General features: G+C 42.0%; 1 protein-coding gene across 2 annotated transcripts in view; it reads right to left on the bottom strand.

Moving 5' to 3' along the window:
- Positions 1 to 18,548, bottom strand: part of TMPRSS11E (transmembrane serine protease 11E) — a 395,553-nt gene that overhangs the window by 82,903 nt on the left and 294,102 nt on the right. For both annotated transcript variants that reach the window (XM_086961914.1, XM_086961915.1), the window contains 2 exons: positions 9,353 to 9,545; positions 6,287 to 6,546 (listed from right to left, as the gene is read on the bottom strand). In XM_086961914.1, coding sequence (XP_086818040.1) covers positions 6,287 to 6,546; positions 9,353 to 9,545 — 453 coding nt within the window. The remainder of the gene's footprint in view (positions 1 to 6,286; positions 6,547 to 9,352; positions 9,546 to 18,548) is intronic.

The raw sequence follows: 18,548 nt of genomic DNA, 5'->3' as shown, positions 1-18,548 counted from the left end.
CCAGATTTCCTCACATTATAATTTGTGTGCAGTATAGTTTTATCAGTAAGACTGTGTGTCTGTGCAAATGTAGTGCCCATTTCAATGGAAAATGTGCTGCCTGTAAATAACAGTGCACTAAGACACAATGCTTAAGTTATATTAAAACACATTGCCAGCCTCATGTTTATTAAAGCTAGATGGGTCGCAATCGTCTGTCATTCTAAAATTTGGGTTGTGGTTCTAAAATGTTTGGAAAGAACTGTTCTATATAATGCAGCAGTCTTTTCTTTGCTTTCAAAGAAAGAGCTACACATCCAACCGCTGAATCAAAGATCGAAAAGTCCCTTTCACCACATCTGATTGTGGTTCATCTTTGTATATTAGAAGCAGTGAACAAACTGGACTTGCTAGTTAATGTAAACACTAGTCCTGGCTCCTCTTCAGAACCTTCAGTTTAAATGGCATGTACCTCATGACAAAATGGGAGAAGATACCCATTCTCTCTGAGAGAGTTCTAGCTCTTTAGCAAAAGGTATTTCGCTTCCAAAGGAAACAATTTATTGCAGCTTGATGGTCAAAAGACTATCTTGTCTGATGACCTTTTGTTCTCTACTGATCCCTATGAGAAGGTTAACCGTAAGGGGCATTCATATTCCCTGAGCAGCTCCCAGGGATCAACAGGCTGAGAACCAGTCAAAGTCAATTCCATTATGAATCTGAATCTGTGTAAGACACAGATCTAGTGGTCAACAAAGTTTAAGCCAATCTGCCTATGTTAAACCACTAGACAGAACACCTTTGGGGCACAACAGCAATAAGCTTGAAATGCAGAATCTTGGGCCAGAATAGAGCTCTGAAAACATTACTTTTTTGGATTCTTTAGCGATCTCTTTAGCGCTCAGCCCTGGTCTTCGGCTTAAAGAAGGAAATGTTTTACATTAACACTCATTAAAAAACACTTTGTCACCTCGCAGTAAAGCTCTCGATAGATAGACAAGCCCAGCCCAAGTGTGAAGTGCAAATCCTCAGAACATTTTGATAGCCCTTGTTTTGGAAGGATCATTTTGATTGATGTATACGTCCTAACACTTGTAAAACAGCATTTGCTCCCATTTGAAGCTGAGAAAAAATTGTTACCTCAAAAGCTTAAATGACCTAATAATTTTTTTCTTATATGTGATTGAAGCATCATGATTTTAAAAATCATAATACATGACACATGTATTGACAGAAGACATGAAAAGTTGAAAGTACACATTCCAAACATTAGACACAGTGACATATGAAACTGATCAAAGAAGTCAATTCCCTTTGGGCAGATGAACATTAATACCACAGTACTTACAAACAATAACCTCACAAATACATGAACATGACAAAGAAGCAATGAAAAAAATGGAAATTCAAAAACGTGAAAACACTATAATAGGATCAAAACATTAGTACAATTTATTGACATACATCATGTTAATTAAAAATTGGGAAACAAACATAGGACGTAACAATAATAAATAAAAAACATTCCAATTAAAAAGGAGCTAGAGGAGAAGGACTAAATTCAAACACTCTTATTATGAATTTTCCTTAGATTTGTAATCCACATTCACTCCTTGGGCATCGACGCGTTTCGGCGGAATGAACAAAGTATGACCGCCTTCATCAGGGTATATGTATACTTGTTTCCCAACAGTTCTCGTGGATAAAATATTTAAGTCAGAGCGTCATAAGGGGTATATATCCTCCTTATCCTTTCATGGGGATATTCGGCCAGCGAATTATCCTCTAGTTTGCTGAAGCTTAAAAAATGTTCAAATTTCGAGATACGTCCAGCGCTATCACTGGAGGTCATAAAAACATAGTTGTTGCCATAAATCCGACTTCCAAAATGCGTCCGAAATACGTCCGGCGCTTGTAGTTAAAAGACGAAGTAAGAACGTAAGAAAAATGTAAACCTGGAACGCGGTACCGTCTTGAATATTAATATTAGCCTTAATAGGGCCACAGCGTGACTCCTGATATCCTTAGTTATGGGCAATTACACATAAGTCTTTGTCCTCTAACGTTATATAAGCCGGCGTCCCGCGTTCGTCCTCACGTCGTGTAGCCCTATTAAGGCTAATATTAATATTCAAGACGGTACCCGCGTTCCAGGTTTACATTTTTCTTACTTCGTCTTTTAACTACAAGCGCCGGACGTATTTCGGACGCATTTTGGAAGTCGGATTTATGGCAACAACTATGTTTTTATGACCTCCAGTGATAGCGCTGGACGTATCTCGAAATTTGAACATTTTTTAAGCTTCAGCAAACTAGAGGATAATTCGCTGGCCGAATATCCCCATGAAAGGATAAGGAGGATATATACCCCTTATGACGCTCTGACTTAAATATTTTATCCACGAGAACTGTTGGGAAACAAGTATACATATACCCTGATGAAGGCGGTCATACTTTGTTCATTCCGCCGAAACGCGTCGATGCCCAAGGAGTGAATGTGGATTACAAATCTAAGGAAAATTCATAATAAGAGTGTTTGAATTTAGTCCTTCTCCTCTAGCTCCTTTTTAATTGGAATGTTTTTTATTTATTATTGTTACGTCCTATGTTTGTGTCCCAATTTTTAATTAACATGATGTATGTCAATAAATTGTACTAATGTTTTGATCCTATTATAGTGTTTTCACGTTTTTGAATTTCCATTTTTTTCATTGCTTCTTTGTCATGTTCATGTATTTGTGAGGTTATTGTTTGTAAGTACTGTGGTATTAATGTTCATCTGCCCAAAGGGAATTGACTTCTTTGACTAGTGTCTATTGTGGTACCCTATCCCTTTGGTCTAGGGGTCCCTCTCTCTTTTATTAGACATATGAAACTGAGACAAGTGTAGTAGAAGCACCGTAAAAGCGTGCTTTTAAACCTGAGATGAAGAAACCCACATTAAAGTAATACTAACACATATAAACAAAGCTGCACTAATAACTTTCTTATGCACATGTTGCTTTTTAACATATACTGATGACATTATGATGTTAAGTGAAGCGGCCTATTGTTTTTTGATGTTTTCTGTCAGCATACACCATTTAAAAAAGTCAGTTCAAAAACATGTAGAAATGAACTACAAGCTTGAAACTTTTTATAATATTAACACTAGAGAACACTGGGAACAGTTAAAAACGAATTGTGTGATGTGAGTTTAGAAAAATATGCACTTGTATGAATGGCGAGAAAAATTGTCTAAGGGTATTTCTAAAGTTAGCCATTTTCATGTAATAATGATTTGTGAATGTTCTACATATTCTTTATTTAAATTGATTTAATTACATTATATTTGATGATGGGTTAAAGCTCATTTTATTTAAATGTGTCTTGCTAGCTTAAAGGCTTTTTCGAAAACGCATTTTCTCTAGTGCTGCACTTTCCCCAGACTTAATACAAAGGGTAATTTTTCTCAACTGAAATGTTGCTTATTTGTCCTTTTCATGTCTACACACTGACATTCTTGAATGTTTCTCCAACGAACATAGTCTATTTGATTCCATATGAGCTTATATAGGACGCAGCTACCCGGAGGCATCCCGGCGCTATTAGTGCACCACAGGATGAAAAATAGGGTTAACATTAGGCATTTTAGAAAAACCAAGTCTTTAGTGCTTTTTGAAAAGGACATTTATTTCTGAAAGATCGAAGAGAGAGGGGGAGGATATTCCACAGTTGTGTTGCTTTGTATGAGAATGAACACTCACCATATTTCACTATCTTAATGACAGGTGTCTTTGCAAGGAAGGCATTATAAGAGCGCAATATTCTCCCCGGAGTGTAAAAGGATAGCAGGGGAGGAGTGATTATGGGCCCTCTGTCAAGCAACTCCTTATTGGAAATACATAGCACTTTAAATGTGAGCCTTTCTGCTATAGTAAGGCAATGGACAAGACGTAAAGCTAGCCTGGCAGATTGGTATCTCAATATATTATACAACATATAGGCTGCAAAGTTTTAGACTACTTGTAGTTTATTTATGGTGGCTTTGGGTGCTCCTAGATACAACGAGTTGCTGTAGTCCAGGCGAGAAAGAATAAAAAAACACACAAGGTGATGGACGGAATGTTGCACATTGGCAAAACATTCACCCCCAGTCATAGATCTGGGTTTAATCCATTGTTATTTTGCTCACCACACCACCTAAGTTCAGACATGGCCATATGCAAATCAGTCTTGACCCTGTGCCTCATGGAAACAGCCCAGTTCGAACTGCCAAGCCATATCTTCCCTGGACCGAAATCAAGCATCCTAAGACCGGTTTCTGACTATCAGCCGTCATCAGCCAGGATAGCTTGACTCCAGTGGCGTAGTGAACACAGGACCCATGTCTGGGCATACCCTTCCCACATAGGGCGAACAGCAAAACACACATGGTGATGGACGGAATGTGGCACATTGGCAAAACATTCACCCTCAGTAACAGATCTGGGTTTAATCCATCGTTATTTTGCTCACCAAGCCACCCCAGTTCAGACATGGCCATATGCAAATCAGTCTTGACCCTGTGCCTCATGGGAACAGTCCAGCCTGAACTGCCAAGCCATGTCTTCCCGGGACCGGAATCAAACATCCTACGACCGGTTTCTGGCTATCAGCCGTCATCAGTCAGGATAGCTCTCAATTTTTCGTTTCTCAAGACTAGCATGGGAAACCATCTCTCTGTTGCAAGTATTCTAGGTGGCAATATGTGAACTCGATCATAAGGCAATCTTCCGATGGTGGTATGATGCCACATCACTGGACTAAGTTAGGAACTTTATGAAAGAAGGAACCCCAAAGGAGGGGCAACGCCATACGTTCTTTTTCCCTGTGCAAAAGGATGCTATGCTGATCGATTTTTGACGATCTTTTCTCTTACTTTGGACTGTCTGTATGATGCTACAGTCTGCAGCTGAAGGACTGAACCTTCTTTACTGAACCATTTCCATGTTTTTATTCCTTTATTTCTTTGATTCTATGCTAATGGACTTGCCCCCAATGGACTTTACATTTTTGTAGAACTTGAGTTGTTAGGCAACAAACTATTCCTTCTGCCTTATGGTGGTGAGACTCTGTAAAACTGTAAACCAATTAGAACTATTCGATAAAGCCTACTTAAATGTTTGGCTCTGTTATAAAGCTGTAATATATATATATATATTTTTTTATTTCAAAAAAGAGTTGTAATATTTTTAACTGAACTTCTTAAGAAATTACTCATGGCAATGATTTTTTTATATTTAATATAATAACCAAATTAATCTAATATCTGTCTGAGTCTATTATTGAGTCCTGTTGGTTATTCCATTTAAGCTGTGCTGTTACTAATAATTTAAATGTGTTGAAGGGAGAACCAGCAAGCTCTGACAGAACATCAAGTGTTACTTCTTGTTTTGTGTTGCTGTGGCAGAGTTTTTGGTCTGCATAGTTCTAACTCAACTTCTTCAAGAGGTTGCGTCTTCCTATTGCTATTCTTTAATTTTACAGCATGGTTTTAAGAGTGGTGTACCTAAATCTGATCTTAAACTTGTGCCTTACCTGTCAATTAATGGTCCTCATTAGACAGATAACATGGTGTTTGGTCACCCCAATTTCCACTCCTCTTATCGGCAGAGTAAGATTCATCAGAGGATCATTTGCCTCTGTGGTAAATGAAAGTGCTGTAGTTTGTCTAATCGTAAAGGGCCCAGTATGGTTAAAATAGTGAAAGAGAGCATCCATATAATAACATTTTACCACGATTATGCTACATCTGGTTCAATAGCCTAACACACAGTATGACTCAATGAAAATTGTGATTCTTCCAGGTTTTGTAAAAAATGTGCCACCCACACATGCTCCATCACGGTCATGGTCCGACTGCCCTGCAGTTCAACCTGACAGTGCCAGAAGGGTTGGTCAGATAGGCCAGAGTGTGGGACGTGTTTTGGCTGTTTGTGGGCCTGTTAGTGGGCTAATGGGCTGGGGTTTTACTGCTGTTTTGCATGATGTTAACACTAACGTGTCTGCAGCAAGCACCAATGTATGCAGTCTCCCATACCTTGCAAAGCTCATACAGTGTAATATGTACAAAATTGTCCCAATTTGCAGAATGGGGGGGCACTTTATTTTTATGCCCTGGCCTATTTTCTGTCCAGTCCGACCATGTGTTAAAGGACACAACTTCTCATCAATTAATAATGTAAATTAAATGAAAAAAGAAGGAAAGGAATAGAAATTAAATATAGTATCTTTGAACAGCAAAACGTTTTTGACAAATTTAGAGAAACACATAACAAAATAATACCTTCTTCTCCAAGAGCTCCCCAACCTGTGATGAAACAAATGGAATCGTCAGGGAAGATATCAGAAGCTTCTGGAAGGCATACCGGGCGTATATTCCATGTCAAACGGACAGGTTCAGAGAGACGTAGAAGGGCAATGTCATTCTCATGGGTCAAACTAGTATACCCTGGGTATATGATCACTTGTTTGAGTCTTAACCCATTTCCTGTGCTCAGTTCGAGAGTGCCAAGTCTCACGGTCCATATATTAATGTCTTTTTGCCTGAAAAATGCAATACATTAGGAGCCAGTGGTTAGCAGACAACGGTTCGTGAGCATGATAATTTACATAAATAGTTGACATGCAGGATGTCGGATTCTGGTGGGCAGAAAACAAAGAGGGAGCTAAAGTTTCTTGAAAAACATGGCTGCAAAACATAAGGATTTCCTTTGTTTCTTTTCCTGCTGGCTGTTGTTTATTAGCACCTACATAGCACACAATTTGTCATCAGAATGGCACTAGGGGAACCTTTCTGTATTCTTGGGTACAACTTTCCAAAAGTTTCTATTGCTGACCAGATTTAGGGCCAGATGTACCTACATTGAGAATTTGTTGTTCTCACCAAATCGCTATTTGGAAATTGCTATTCCTAATGTATTAAAGTGTTAAATGTAATTTAGCTATTCCTAGCAGGTTGCAGATTGACCTAGCTCTTGAATAATAATGAGGAGGGTTGCAATTTGTGACTTATAAAGAATCACAGCCACCACAGAGACGGTGGCCTGCTGTGGTCAGCAGATCACTAAGGGCCTGATTCACAGAACTAACTTAAGACAAAATCCTAAATTTACTACCATTTTGGTATTCACAGAAGGCACTTACTCATTTTGGTATTCACAGAAGGCACTTACTCATTTCGGTATTCACAGAAGTTAGGAGTCCTAACTTTAGGACTCCTAAATGCCTTCTGTGAATACCGAAAGTCTTAAAATTAGGATTTTTCTCAATTTAGTAGTAGTAAAGTTAGGACTCCTAAATGCCTTCTGTGAATACCGAAAGTCTTAAAATTAGGATTATCTCAATTTAGTAGTAGTAAAGTTAGGACTTCTAACTTATGGACTCCTAAATGCCTTCTGTGAATACCGAAAGTCTTAAAATTTGGATTTTTCTCAATTTACTACAACTAAACTGAGAAAATCCTAATTTTAAGACATTCGGTGTTCACAGAAGGCATTTAGGAGTCCTAAAGTTAGGAGTCCTAACTTTACTACTACTAAATTCAGAAAAATCCTAATTTTAAGACTTTCGGTATTCACAGAAGGTATTTAGGAGTCCTAAAGTTAAGAGTCCTAACTTTACTACTACTAAACTGAGAAAAATCCTAATTTTAAGACTTTCGGTATTCACAGAAGGCATTTAGGAGTCCTAAAGTTAGGAGTCCTAACTTTACTACTACTAAATTGAGAAAAATCCTAATTTTAAGACTTTCCGTATTCACAGAAGGCATTTAGGAGTCCTAAAGTTAGGATTCCTAACTTTACTACTACTAAATTGAGAAAAATCCTTATTTTGGGCCCGATTCACAGAACTAACTTAAGACAAAATCCTAAACTTACTACTTTTGGTATTCACAGAAGTTACAATTTTGTCTTAAGTTTGTCTTAAGACAGATTTAAGATAGACTTAAGACAAAATCCTAACTTAATTCTGTCTTAAGTCTGTCTGAAGACAAACTTAAGACAAAATCCTAAATTCTGTGAATACCAAAAGTAGTAAGTTTAGGATTTTTTCTTAAGTTAGTTCTGTCAATAGGGCCCTAAGTCTGTGATTGCTTTTAAATTAAGCAGACTTTTAAAAAAAAATGCAGCCCCTCTCCTGTAAAAGAAAACATGACCTCATTTAAAAAGAAGTTTTTTTCTTTCTTTTTTTGTTTGTTTTTTAAGAAGAGGCAGTCGTCCTATCGATAACTGCCTCCACTTAAACAAAATATGTTTTCTTTCACATGGGAAAGGGGTCTAATTAGGCACCCATTACAAACATGTAGTTGGTAAATCATGAATGTTATACTACCAAAATTTGGACAGAAAACATTTATACCTATCACACCAATTCAGTATTTGCAAGGGATTTCCTAAGCATGCCCATTTCAAATACTGAATTGGATTTGGGACCCAAACACAAATTGCGATTCGGTAACAAGTTACTGAATCGCAAATCAGTGTTTATATATTTAAAATGCATTTTTTCGGTTGCAAATGTCCCGATTCTATGAATCTGGCAGTTTGCAACTTCAAAAATGCTTTTTACATCTTTCCCTTGGTTCAGTTTTGTGAGTGGAGTTGTCGGTTGTATGGAGTAGTGAGGTTTTCGTGATGAGTGAGATTGGTGGATTGCACCAAATTTCCTATATATGTCCTCAGTTGACATGGTTGCTTGTTTGGCAAATGCATATGTGTAGGAGCTATCTGATGGTAGAAAGTGCTTTAGAAGGCCCTACTAGTTAGGTAACCACCTATTGGTGCTGAGTTGAGTGTATGTCTTAATGTGTGTTGTTCTAAGGTAGTGTTTGGTGTCTTTGTAAACACAGCTCTTTGCCTTGTTTTGCCTCCTGAAGTATGAGGCCGCTTTGCCATAACTTTTTACAATACTATAAAATTATTTTCAAATTGTGCACAAGCATAAACATAATACTCTCTCCTAGTTTTTTCTTAGTGTGCATTACCCTGGTTTTTTGCAACATGTTTTCTTTCAAAATATTCTATACACGTTTCTGTTGTGGGCAAGATTATCACCTGGACTAAAAATAACTTTTCCACCAATTTGCTTGGTTTCCTGAGTAGCACATGCTTAAAGCTCGAATTGCCCAGGAAATGTAGTAAAACTGTCTGGGAGAGTGCTAAAGATTTCAGAGATTAAAGCTGGGGTAAAATGTATTCATTGAAAAATAATCTCACGGCTGGGTAGCCTTGAGAACCCTTAAGACTTCCATTAGGTTTCATGCACTAGAATTCCAATTTCTTTCATTAAAAAGCCTTCTTTAGTTTTTCACATTTTCAACTTGCACCTCAAGACCCCATGTTCAACTTACCAATCGAAGCAATGTGCTGCGGTTACTAGCCAGGAGTCGCTGACAAGCGTTGCGCCACACTTGTGGTACCCACTGAGCAGAAGGCTAGCCTGCCATGGCCAGTCTCCATTTTTTGCACTTGTCCCTCCTACTATTCGACTTGATGTTTCTTTGGCGCGCCGACCACAGGCAACACTCAAGGACACTGAAGAGCCTGTTGAATTGAGGACAGTCAAGTCATATCCCTTTTTTTGCATATATATTGATGTGATTATGTCTTTTCACATGCCATCCAATTTTTGTTCCTCAAGGGCTTGAATCTGAGGAGAGCTTTTACAGGAAATACACCAAGAAATAAATAATACCCTACAAGTGGAAACATTCAGATTTAGAGGTGCACCGGTCAGCAGAAATCCTGGTTTACTAATTCAGAAAAGTCTGCTACCGTTCCTGCTCATTAACATTGGCCAGGCCACCTGTATTATGCGTCAGGGGAGGCACAAATTATGTTGCAGGGTTTACTAAATTATGTGTTAAGAAAAAGAAAATTATGCAGCGTAATGCAGCACATTCTGAGATAAGTTTCCTTGTTATTTTGACATTGTTTACACATGTTAACACTGTATGGGCAAAGACCTCCTTAATACCAGTCAGACAATCAAACACAGCAATAAGCATCCGAAAATGACCAGTCAACATTTGCAAAAGGCATCCAATGCGCAGCACAGTCCATAATTTCAGCTGGCGGTTGCCAGTGGCGGTCACTGCCACTCATTTTTGGGCTACAACACTTATTTTTCCAATTCAGATATTGACTGTGACCAAGAGTAGGAAAATATACAAACTGGAAAGAAGGAGGAAGTGCATGGAATGAAAAATCGTCCCAAAGTGAGAAAGCAGGTACCAGCAAGAGTAAGGTAAAGGGACAAGCACTGTCTGGAGGTGAATTGAAGAGGCCTGGTATATAATATCACTGGCTGCAAGCTTCTGAGTAGAGCTTTGGGCACCGGCACGCGGCACGCATTATTTTACAAATTAAGAACTTGAGCAGCAACATGTGTTGATGCGTTTTATTAACTTTTGATCTAGTGAGCTAAAAATATTTTTTTGTTAATATCTGCAGATTATGCAGTAGGTGATGGATTATGTGGCAAATTCAGCAAATCCATAATTTTTCAAAAAACACTGCACCCTTTTGTGGCAAATCGCCCATATAAGAAGTAGAAAATCTGCTAATATATTAGAAGAATTTCAGCTGAAGTTTACCTGAACTAGCATATGATCCAAATACATAAACAATGGCAGAAAACTTTGAAGAATGCATTTCCACTCAAATGCAACATGTGTCCAGGCACCTCAATAGCATGTTTAGTGAGTAGGTCTTCACATGAGTAGAATTATTTCTCTTTCCATTGGGCACATATACGAATGTGTGTATGTATCAATGTGGTACTTGTATAGCACACATTTGGTCAAAAGGCAGTGAAGCACTGTCCAGGGATGAAGGCAAGCCACAGACAACAAATTACTGTGTTATGGGAGCAAAAAAGACTGCTACTAAATCGTGTGTTCTTTTAGAGATTTGCCTTCATACTCTTTCCTAAATTGGAGTAGGTTTGGTGCGGTCCTGATGGAATACAGGGACATTCTTCTACATCCTGGCTACATAGATGGAAAAAGCCTGTTGCCTTATTTTGTCTTTTCGACATTTCTTTGTGTACTTCCATCATTAGCAATAAGAATCTGGATGCTATTTTTTGGTGCCCTGTCTAATGCTGACACCTCCATATCAGACAAATGGGATGGGCGATGTGAGAGATGCCTGCATAATTTATTAGTCTATATGTATTCATTAGAGTCATATTTGGAGTGTTTACTGCATGTTTGAATGCAGAATGGGCGTTTTGAAATTATTTTTTATAAAGAGTACGAAAAAGATGCTCACAGTATGTGTGCGCAAACAGCGGACATCTAGGGGAAAGGGCATCAGCAAAGTAAATAGGTCATCGCTCCAGTATCACAGGTAAGCCCTCTTGGCTTTGCCAGTGCTTGTTTATCCCGGGATCTCACTCCAGGCTTTTTTAATTTTACATAAGCCTAAAAACGTAAGTGTATATGCAGTCAGTCAAATTTGCTTTATTCGAGATAAAAACTCATAAAAGCACATTAAAACAATTTGGTTCCATACTAAAACAAGTTTACATACTCCAATAAAATTCCATTATTAATAATAAATTTACAGATTTAAAAAAAGAGATATTTTCTAGAATTAGATATACAAAGCATTTTGACAGACTATTTAAAAACATCAAAAGGATCAGTAAAATCGCAGTTCAAGGTACAAATTTCCTTCTGATTGGCCATGCACACCCCAGAAATTTTGCGGCCGCTACTGAGATAACCGGCAAGGTGCTAGTGCAAATTAATCTTAGTGCAACCTTGCTATCCCTTGTGCCTAGCATTTTGCACATTGCTATTAGCCAAACACGTCGTGGGGTTGAATAAGCCCTACAGACAAAGAGAAGATGGGCAATGGTTTCAACACCATTTTTCAAGCCGGGCAAACAGTGCAATTGGCTTCAGCCCATCTGCCCGTTAATGATCTTATTGGGAGTGACCCTATTCTGAGCTGCAAATAAAGTTTCCGGTCCCCAGGCTTTGTAATCTCGTCCCAATAGGGCTCCAACCTGGGAAGGAGTTTCACTTCCTAATATCGACCCTCCATAGATGAAGGAGCAGCGTCATTCCACTTCTGGTAGGCAACCATTTCCCAGTACCTAGCTTTTAGATCTTCTTTAGAAGGGAACTGGGCTAGCTCAGGATTCTCCCATAATCCCTTTATGCCCATATTATGTAAAACTTTGGACAGTTCTTTTTAGCCAGCTTATCTTGCGAAATGTGTCGGTTTTGATTACGTCCAAGAAACCCTGGACGTAATGCGCAAGCTCCGGTGTGACCCAGATGCGACGCCAGCATAATATTGGTCTCAATCTGGCCATGCCCGAAACAGCTTTCCTGCCCAATTCATAGCACAGCAGTCTCATGGGTGTACTTTTGGGGAGGCCAATAAGATTACACAAGAATTTATTTTCAACAAGTGTCAGTGACCCTAGATTATCGTAGCCCCATATTTCGGCACCGTAGGGAGCCGAACTGATGGCTTTTGCCTCATACACTTGGAGTGCTGGCTTAATCGGCTTTGTCAAGGATTTTCTATAATCCACAGTTATGGCTCCTGTATTTTGGTGAAATTTAAGAGCCGCCATTTCTATATGCTTCCCCCAGTTAGCTAACTTTACTATGTGGATGCCCAGATAGACAAAATCCGATACCTTTTCCACTTTTTCACCATCCATAAAAAAGTTCCCTTTAAAACTGTGGTGCGGGTTAAAAACCATGAGCTTTGTCTTGGTAACGTTGACTTCTAGCCCACGGTCAGTGCAAAATCCCTCAAAGATCTTCAGTGCTTGCTGCAGTCCACTGGGGGTTTTAGAGGCAATGAGCGTATCATCCGCAAATAATAAGATTGGAATCTTCGCTCCTGCCAGAGACGGGGCATCTACATCTCATGTCAGCATGCTTTCAGCCACCCCATTGATATACAAGGAAAAGAGCGTGGGTGCCATAGCGCACCCTTGGCGCACACCCCGCTCGACAGGAAAGTCGTTGGTAACTTGCCCATGTCCCCCCCACTGAATTTTTGCATGGTTTCCCTCGTGCAATCTCATCACGAGTGATGAGGTTTCCAGCGGCATACCCATCTGGCTTAAAATTTCCCACAACTTTGACCGAGATAACAGGTCAAATGCTGCTCGCAAATCTATAAAGGCAGCATAAAGGCTGCCTTTCCCGAGCAGGACCGTCTTCCAATGAAGTAAGATGAAACGGAATATCTGGTCTGTGGTGCTGGTTAACCTGCGGAAGCCTGCTTGAAAAGGGGACAGGATTTTTTCTTCTTCTGCCCAGACCATTATTTTCTCTAAGGTCAATTTCCCTATCACCTTTTGGACTGTGTCTATTAGGCTAATAGGCCTATAATTCCCGGGCAGCGCTTTATCGCCTTTCTTATATACAGGAATTATAACAGCCCCTTGCCAAGACTTCGGAACCGGGGCCCCTAACGCCACTGCATTGGCCAACTTCATTATGTAGCTGCCCCATCGGGCTTTATCATGGAGAAAAACATCCGCTGGGACCCCGTCGGGTCCGGGTGCCTTCCCCCGTGAGGTTGAATTAAGGGCCACTTCTACATCGCTCATATTAAAGGGAGGAGCTGAGTGGAAAATAATGGCTGGGGCTTCTCCGGACTTGTCCTGAGGTCGGCATGTGTATTGGGGGCCAAAGTATTCTATCCAACTACTCTGGGTTACATGATTAGTTGGTGGTTCAGGGTGACCTCCTATCCCCCACTTGACTATATTGCAGTAAAGTCTGGAATCCTTCGCAGCACTGGCACATTTTAGGTCTTGCCAGTGTTGCTCATCCCATTGGTTTTTAGCCCTCAGTATACAGGTCTTATACTCCAACCATGCTTCCCTGACATCAGACAAATCTCTTTTTTTAATAGCCAGACCTAAAAGTAATCTTGCAGACCTGCAAGCCTCATTGTACCAACCCTTTCTTTTGGACCTCTTGTTGTTGTTTACTGGTTTGGGTACTACCCTATAGAAATGTCCCTTTATATTTTCAAAGAAGTTGTCGTGCAACTTTGTAATTTCTTTCAAGCCTTTGGCAATCTCTGTTCCAACCTCCAGCCTGTCATCCACGGCGTTAGTGGTTTTATCTAGTTCCTCACTAATGCTCTCGAGCACTTCCCTTTTGGTCATAACTTGAGCCCATCTTACCCGCCTCATGTTGTTTGATGGGACGATCTCCACAAGGGCCTCCTCGCAATCGTTTAGCCCCTGTGGATCTCCTCCCCATAGGAAATGTGTAATACATAAGGGATTGTGGTCGCTCTCCTGCCTATCCACAACCTTCATGTCCTTGATCAAGTGCCAGATAGCCATACTACAGACAGCATAATCAATCCTGCTCTAAGTGTATATGTTATCATGTGCAACAGTCTAGAGGAATTCTATCATGCTGTAGGAGCCGAGCTCTTGAAACGCCCTAGGACTAATATGTTTAAATATGGGATGCGCAACAAGGAATTAAAGCTTAAACAGGTTATGAGCAGAATTTGAGAGACAGGACTTTATTTCAGAAAGAGTGATTATCACACTAGAGGTAAATGACAAATATATTCAAGAGTTATTCCACACCCATCTTAAATGGAGAAAATACAAGGTGCTGGAGTAACCTGCACCGCTGATGATTTACAGTCAATGGCACAGCTATCAGTGAGAGCCAATCAATTATTAACAACAATTGAATTGCTACTGGTTGTAGTCTAAGAAATTAGACACTTCCCCACCAAAAGGGAGATATATATATATAACTGAAAACAAAATCAGCTCTGAGCAAATCTAGCTAGTGGCTCCAAAAGAACTAGGAGCTGCATGAATTGTAGCTGAGGTATGGTGACTGCACCCTCGGGTGATTGCAGGGGAGTGGGCTGAACCATCACCCTCCTGACACTACTCCTGCAATTCATGTTTTTACTTTTATTCCTGGTTGGTCAAGTTTTACCACCTTCGACACTTCGAAGTTGCTGAAAAAGAGAAAACGATGTAATCCACCAGTCCAAGTTAGTTCTGGTAGTATCACCTGGAGTATTTACAACTGGGAGCTGTACCTTACTACCCTTGGTAATGCATAATGTCAATACCACCAAGATTACCATCGGGTGGAGCAGCAATCTCGGGAATTTAACAATTTTCCATCTGTGGTATTTTATCAAATGAAAGACTATGACAATTAATGTACCAAGCATGAAAGATGTAATCAAATAAATGTCAGAAACTGTTTTTCCTAATTTTGGATATTTTATCCACCATTGAGCTTTTATTTCAACATGTTTTCAATTATTCAATCAATCATATAATTTATAAAGCCCACTACCTACCAGTGAGGGTCTCAAGGCGCTGGGGGTGGGGGGTGCTGCTATTGCTCGAAGAGCCAGGTCTTGAGGAGTCTTCTGAAGGTTAGCAGGTCTTGGGTCTGCTGTAGGTGAGTGGGGAGGGTATTCCAGGTCTTGGCAGCGAGGTGGGAGAACGATCTTCCATCGGAGGTCATTCTTCGGATGTGGGGGACTGTGGCGAGGGCGAGGTCGGCGGAATGGAGCTGCCGGGTGGGGGTGTAGAAGCTGAGTCGTCTGTTGAGGTACGCTGGTCCGGTGTTGTGGAGTGCCTTGTGAGCGTGGATGAGGAGCTTGAAGGTTATCCTTTTGTTGATGGGGAGCCAGTGCAGGTCTCTCAGGTGGGGTGTGATGTGGCTCCGGCGAGGGATGTCAAGGATCAGGCGTGCAGAGGCGTTTTGGATGTGTTGGAGCCGTTTCAAGAGTTTGGCCGGTGCTCCTGCGTAGAGGGTGTTTCCCTAGTCCAGCCTACGGCTGACGAGGGCCTGGGTGACCGTTCTTCTCTTGGATCCTGGCGTCGTGGAAGCATGTGCGTAGTGTGTGGTGGAAGTCTGTGTCGAAGACGTCTGACAGGTCCAGGAGGATGAGGGCTGGGGTTTCTCTGTTGTCTAGCAGGATCCGGATGTCGTCGGAGGTGGCGATGAGGGCGGTTTCAGTGCTGTGGTTGCTGCAGAACACGGACTGGGTCGGGTCTAGGATGCTGTTTTCCTCGCGGTAGCAGGTCAGTTGTTTGTTGACGGCCGTCTCGATGACCTTCGCCGGGAATGGGAGTAGGGAGATGGGCCAGAAGTTCTTGAGATCTTGAGATCTTTGTGGTCCGCCTTGGGTTTCTTGAGTAGGGCGTTGATCTCGGCGTGTTTCCAACTCTCCGGGAAGGTGGCTGTCTCAAAGGAAATGCTGATGGCCTTTCGGAGATTTGGTGCAATGGTGTTGCTGGCTTTGTTGAAGATGTGGTGCGGGCAAGGGTCTGACGGAGAACCAGAGTGGACGGTGTTCATGATCTTGATGGTGTCGTCGTCATTTATGTTGGTCCAGGAGAGTGGGCGGCTGGTGCGGATGGTGGTCGTGGGGACGGAAGTCTCAATGGCTGTCGGGCTGGTAGTGAAGTTGAAGCTGTTGATGTCTGCCATTTTACGATGGAAGAAGGGGGGCAAATGAGTTGCAAAGGTCTTGCGAAGGTGGGATGTTGTTGGTGTTGGAGCTAGGGTTGGAGAGTTCTTTCACGATGTTGAAAAGCTCTTTGCTGTTGTGTGCGTTGTTGTCCAGGCGGTCTTTGAAGGAGGCTTTTTTGGTGGATCTGATGAGGTGATGGTGTCTTCCGGTGGAGTCCTTTTGGGCTGCGTAGCTGTCCGGTGTTCGTATGTGGAGCCAGTTCTTCTCTAGCTTTCGGCAGGTTAGCTTGGAGGCCTGGAGGTCTTCGGTGAACCGGCTGGCTTTTTTGCGGGTGTGGCTGTTGGACGGTTTCTTGAGTGGAGCGAGGGTGTTGGCACAGTCGTTGATCCACTGTCTGAGGTTGCAGGCTGCGGAGTCGGGGTCGTTAGGGTCGGTGGGTGGGCTCTGGGTGAGGATGGTGGTTAGCTGGTCTTCTGTGACTTTGGTCCAGCAGCGGCGAGGCATCTGTTAGGTGCATTGGAATGTGGTGGGTTTTCGAAAGGTGAAGTTGATGCAGCTGTGGTCGGTCCAGTGGAGTTCAGTGGTGTTGTTATAGGTGACGAGGGGGCTTGCGGAGAAGATGGGGTCAAACGAGTGGCTGGCGGAGTGGGTGGAAGTAGTGACAAATTGCCTGAGTCCAAGGTTGGCGAGATTATCGATCAGGGTGGGGGAGTTGGTGTCTTTAATCTCGAGGTGGAAGTTCAGATCCCCAAGGAGAATGAAGTCAGTGGAGGCAAGGGCGTGTGTGTTGATGAAGTCGGCGATGGAGTCGCTGAACTGAGGTCAGGGTCCAGGAAGTCTGTAGACGAGAGTTCCTCTGAGGGTGGTGTTGGGGTCGGTGTGTATCTGGAAGTGTAGGTGTTTGGAAGTGCTGAGGGTGTTGCGGTGTTGGTCGAGACTCAGAGAGTGTTTCTGTGCATGATGGCGATTCCCCCACCTGCTCCGTTGGTGCGGTCTCTGCGGCTGATCTTGTAGCCTTCATGGGTGGCTATGGCGATGCCAGGTGCCAAGGAGGGGTTCAGCCAGGTCTCCGTCAGGATGGTGACGTCAGGGGAGGTTGAGCCGAGTAGGTCCCAGAGTTCGACGGCGTGTTTGCGGGTGGAGCGGGTGTTGAGGAGAATGCATCTGAGGTAGTTGGGTTCTTTCCGGGTCGTGGATTGGCGGGCTGGATGCTGGTGAAGCTGCAGCTCCAGCAGGTGAAGGGTCCTTGCGTGCGTTTCGTGGTGGCCAGGAAGCAGGGGTGCGATCGTCCGGTGTTGAGTGCAAGGAGGGTACTGGCATCGTAGCGGCGGCGGTCGTCATGGCGGGGGCTTGGTTTTCTGGCGCTGGGCACAGTCTAGGCACGGACGGGCGCAGACGGGCTTGCCTTAGGCTCACCTTTGGTGCGCAAACAGCACGTTGTCTACTTATGTTCATGAATTCTGGTGGCGTGAGTTCCTGAACATAAGTAGATTGGAGATGGTTTTAACTGGGAACCATCCTCGGAGGAGAAAGCTCACTCGGATTTGGGATCCTGTCCGGGGCTGGTTGGCCAAGGTAGCTGCATAATAGCACTGTCCTGCCTAGTCTTATTTAATTTTTTGTTTTGGTGCTCTCCTCCACCTATTCATGGTTATTTAGCACATGAATTAGTTTCTTCCTTCCTGGTTTCAGGGAGGAAAATTTATCATTTTGTTTAGTTAATTGGTTTCTTTTGGATTAAGGGTGTTAGGTTGTGCTCTGTCAGTCACTGTGCCTTTATTTTTTATTTGCTTGTTAAGCAATGTATTTGGTCCCCTTGTCTCTGTTATTTTGTTGGTTTCTTGATCAGTTTGAAATCAATAAAAAAACGTTGTCATATTCACAGTAAACTACCTACCATAAAACAACACACTGACAGAACCATAGCGATGTACCAGAGAACCGTCGAAGAGCAGCATTATCTCTACCAGAGAATAAAGTTAATAAGTGAGTCTCTTTGGCAAAGAGGTGGGAGGGTGAGGTATCTTGTGTTTGGTGAATCTGTACAAGTAGGAATACTAGGAAACATATCCGTGGATACTTAAT

The sequence above is a fragment of the Lissotriton vulgaris genome, chromosome 3_1 (genome assembly GCF_964263255.1).
Source record: "Lissotriton vulgaris chromosome 3_1, aLisVul1.2, whole genome shotgun sequence".
Classification (NCBI taxonomy): Eukaryota; Metazoa; Chordata; class Amphibia; order Caudata; family Salamandridae; genus Lissotriton; species Lissotriton vulgaris.
Note: the sequence above shows the minus strand (reverse complement) of the source record. Positions and strands in the feature narration are given on the sequence as shown.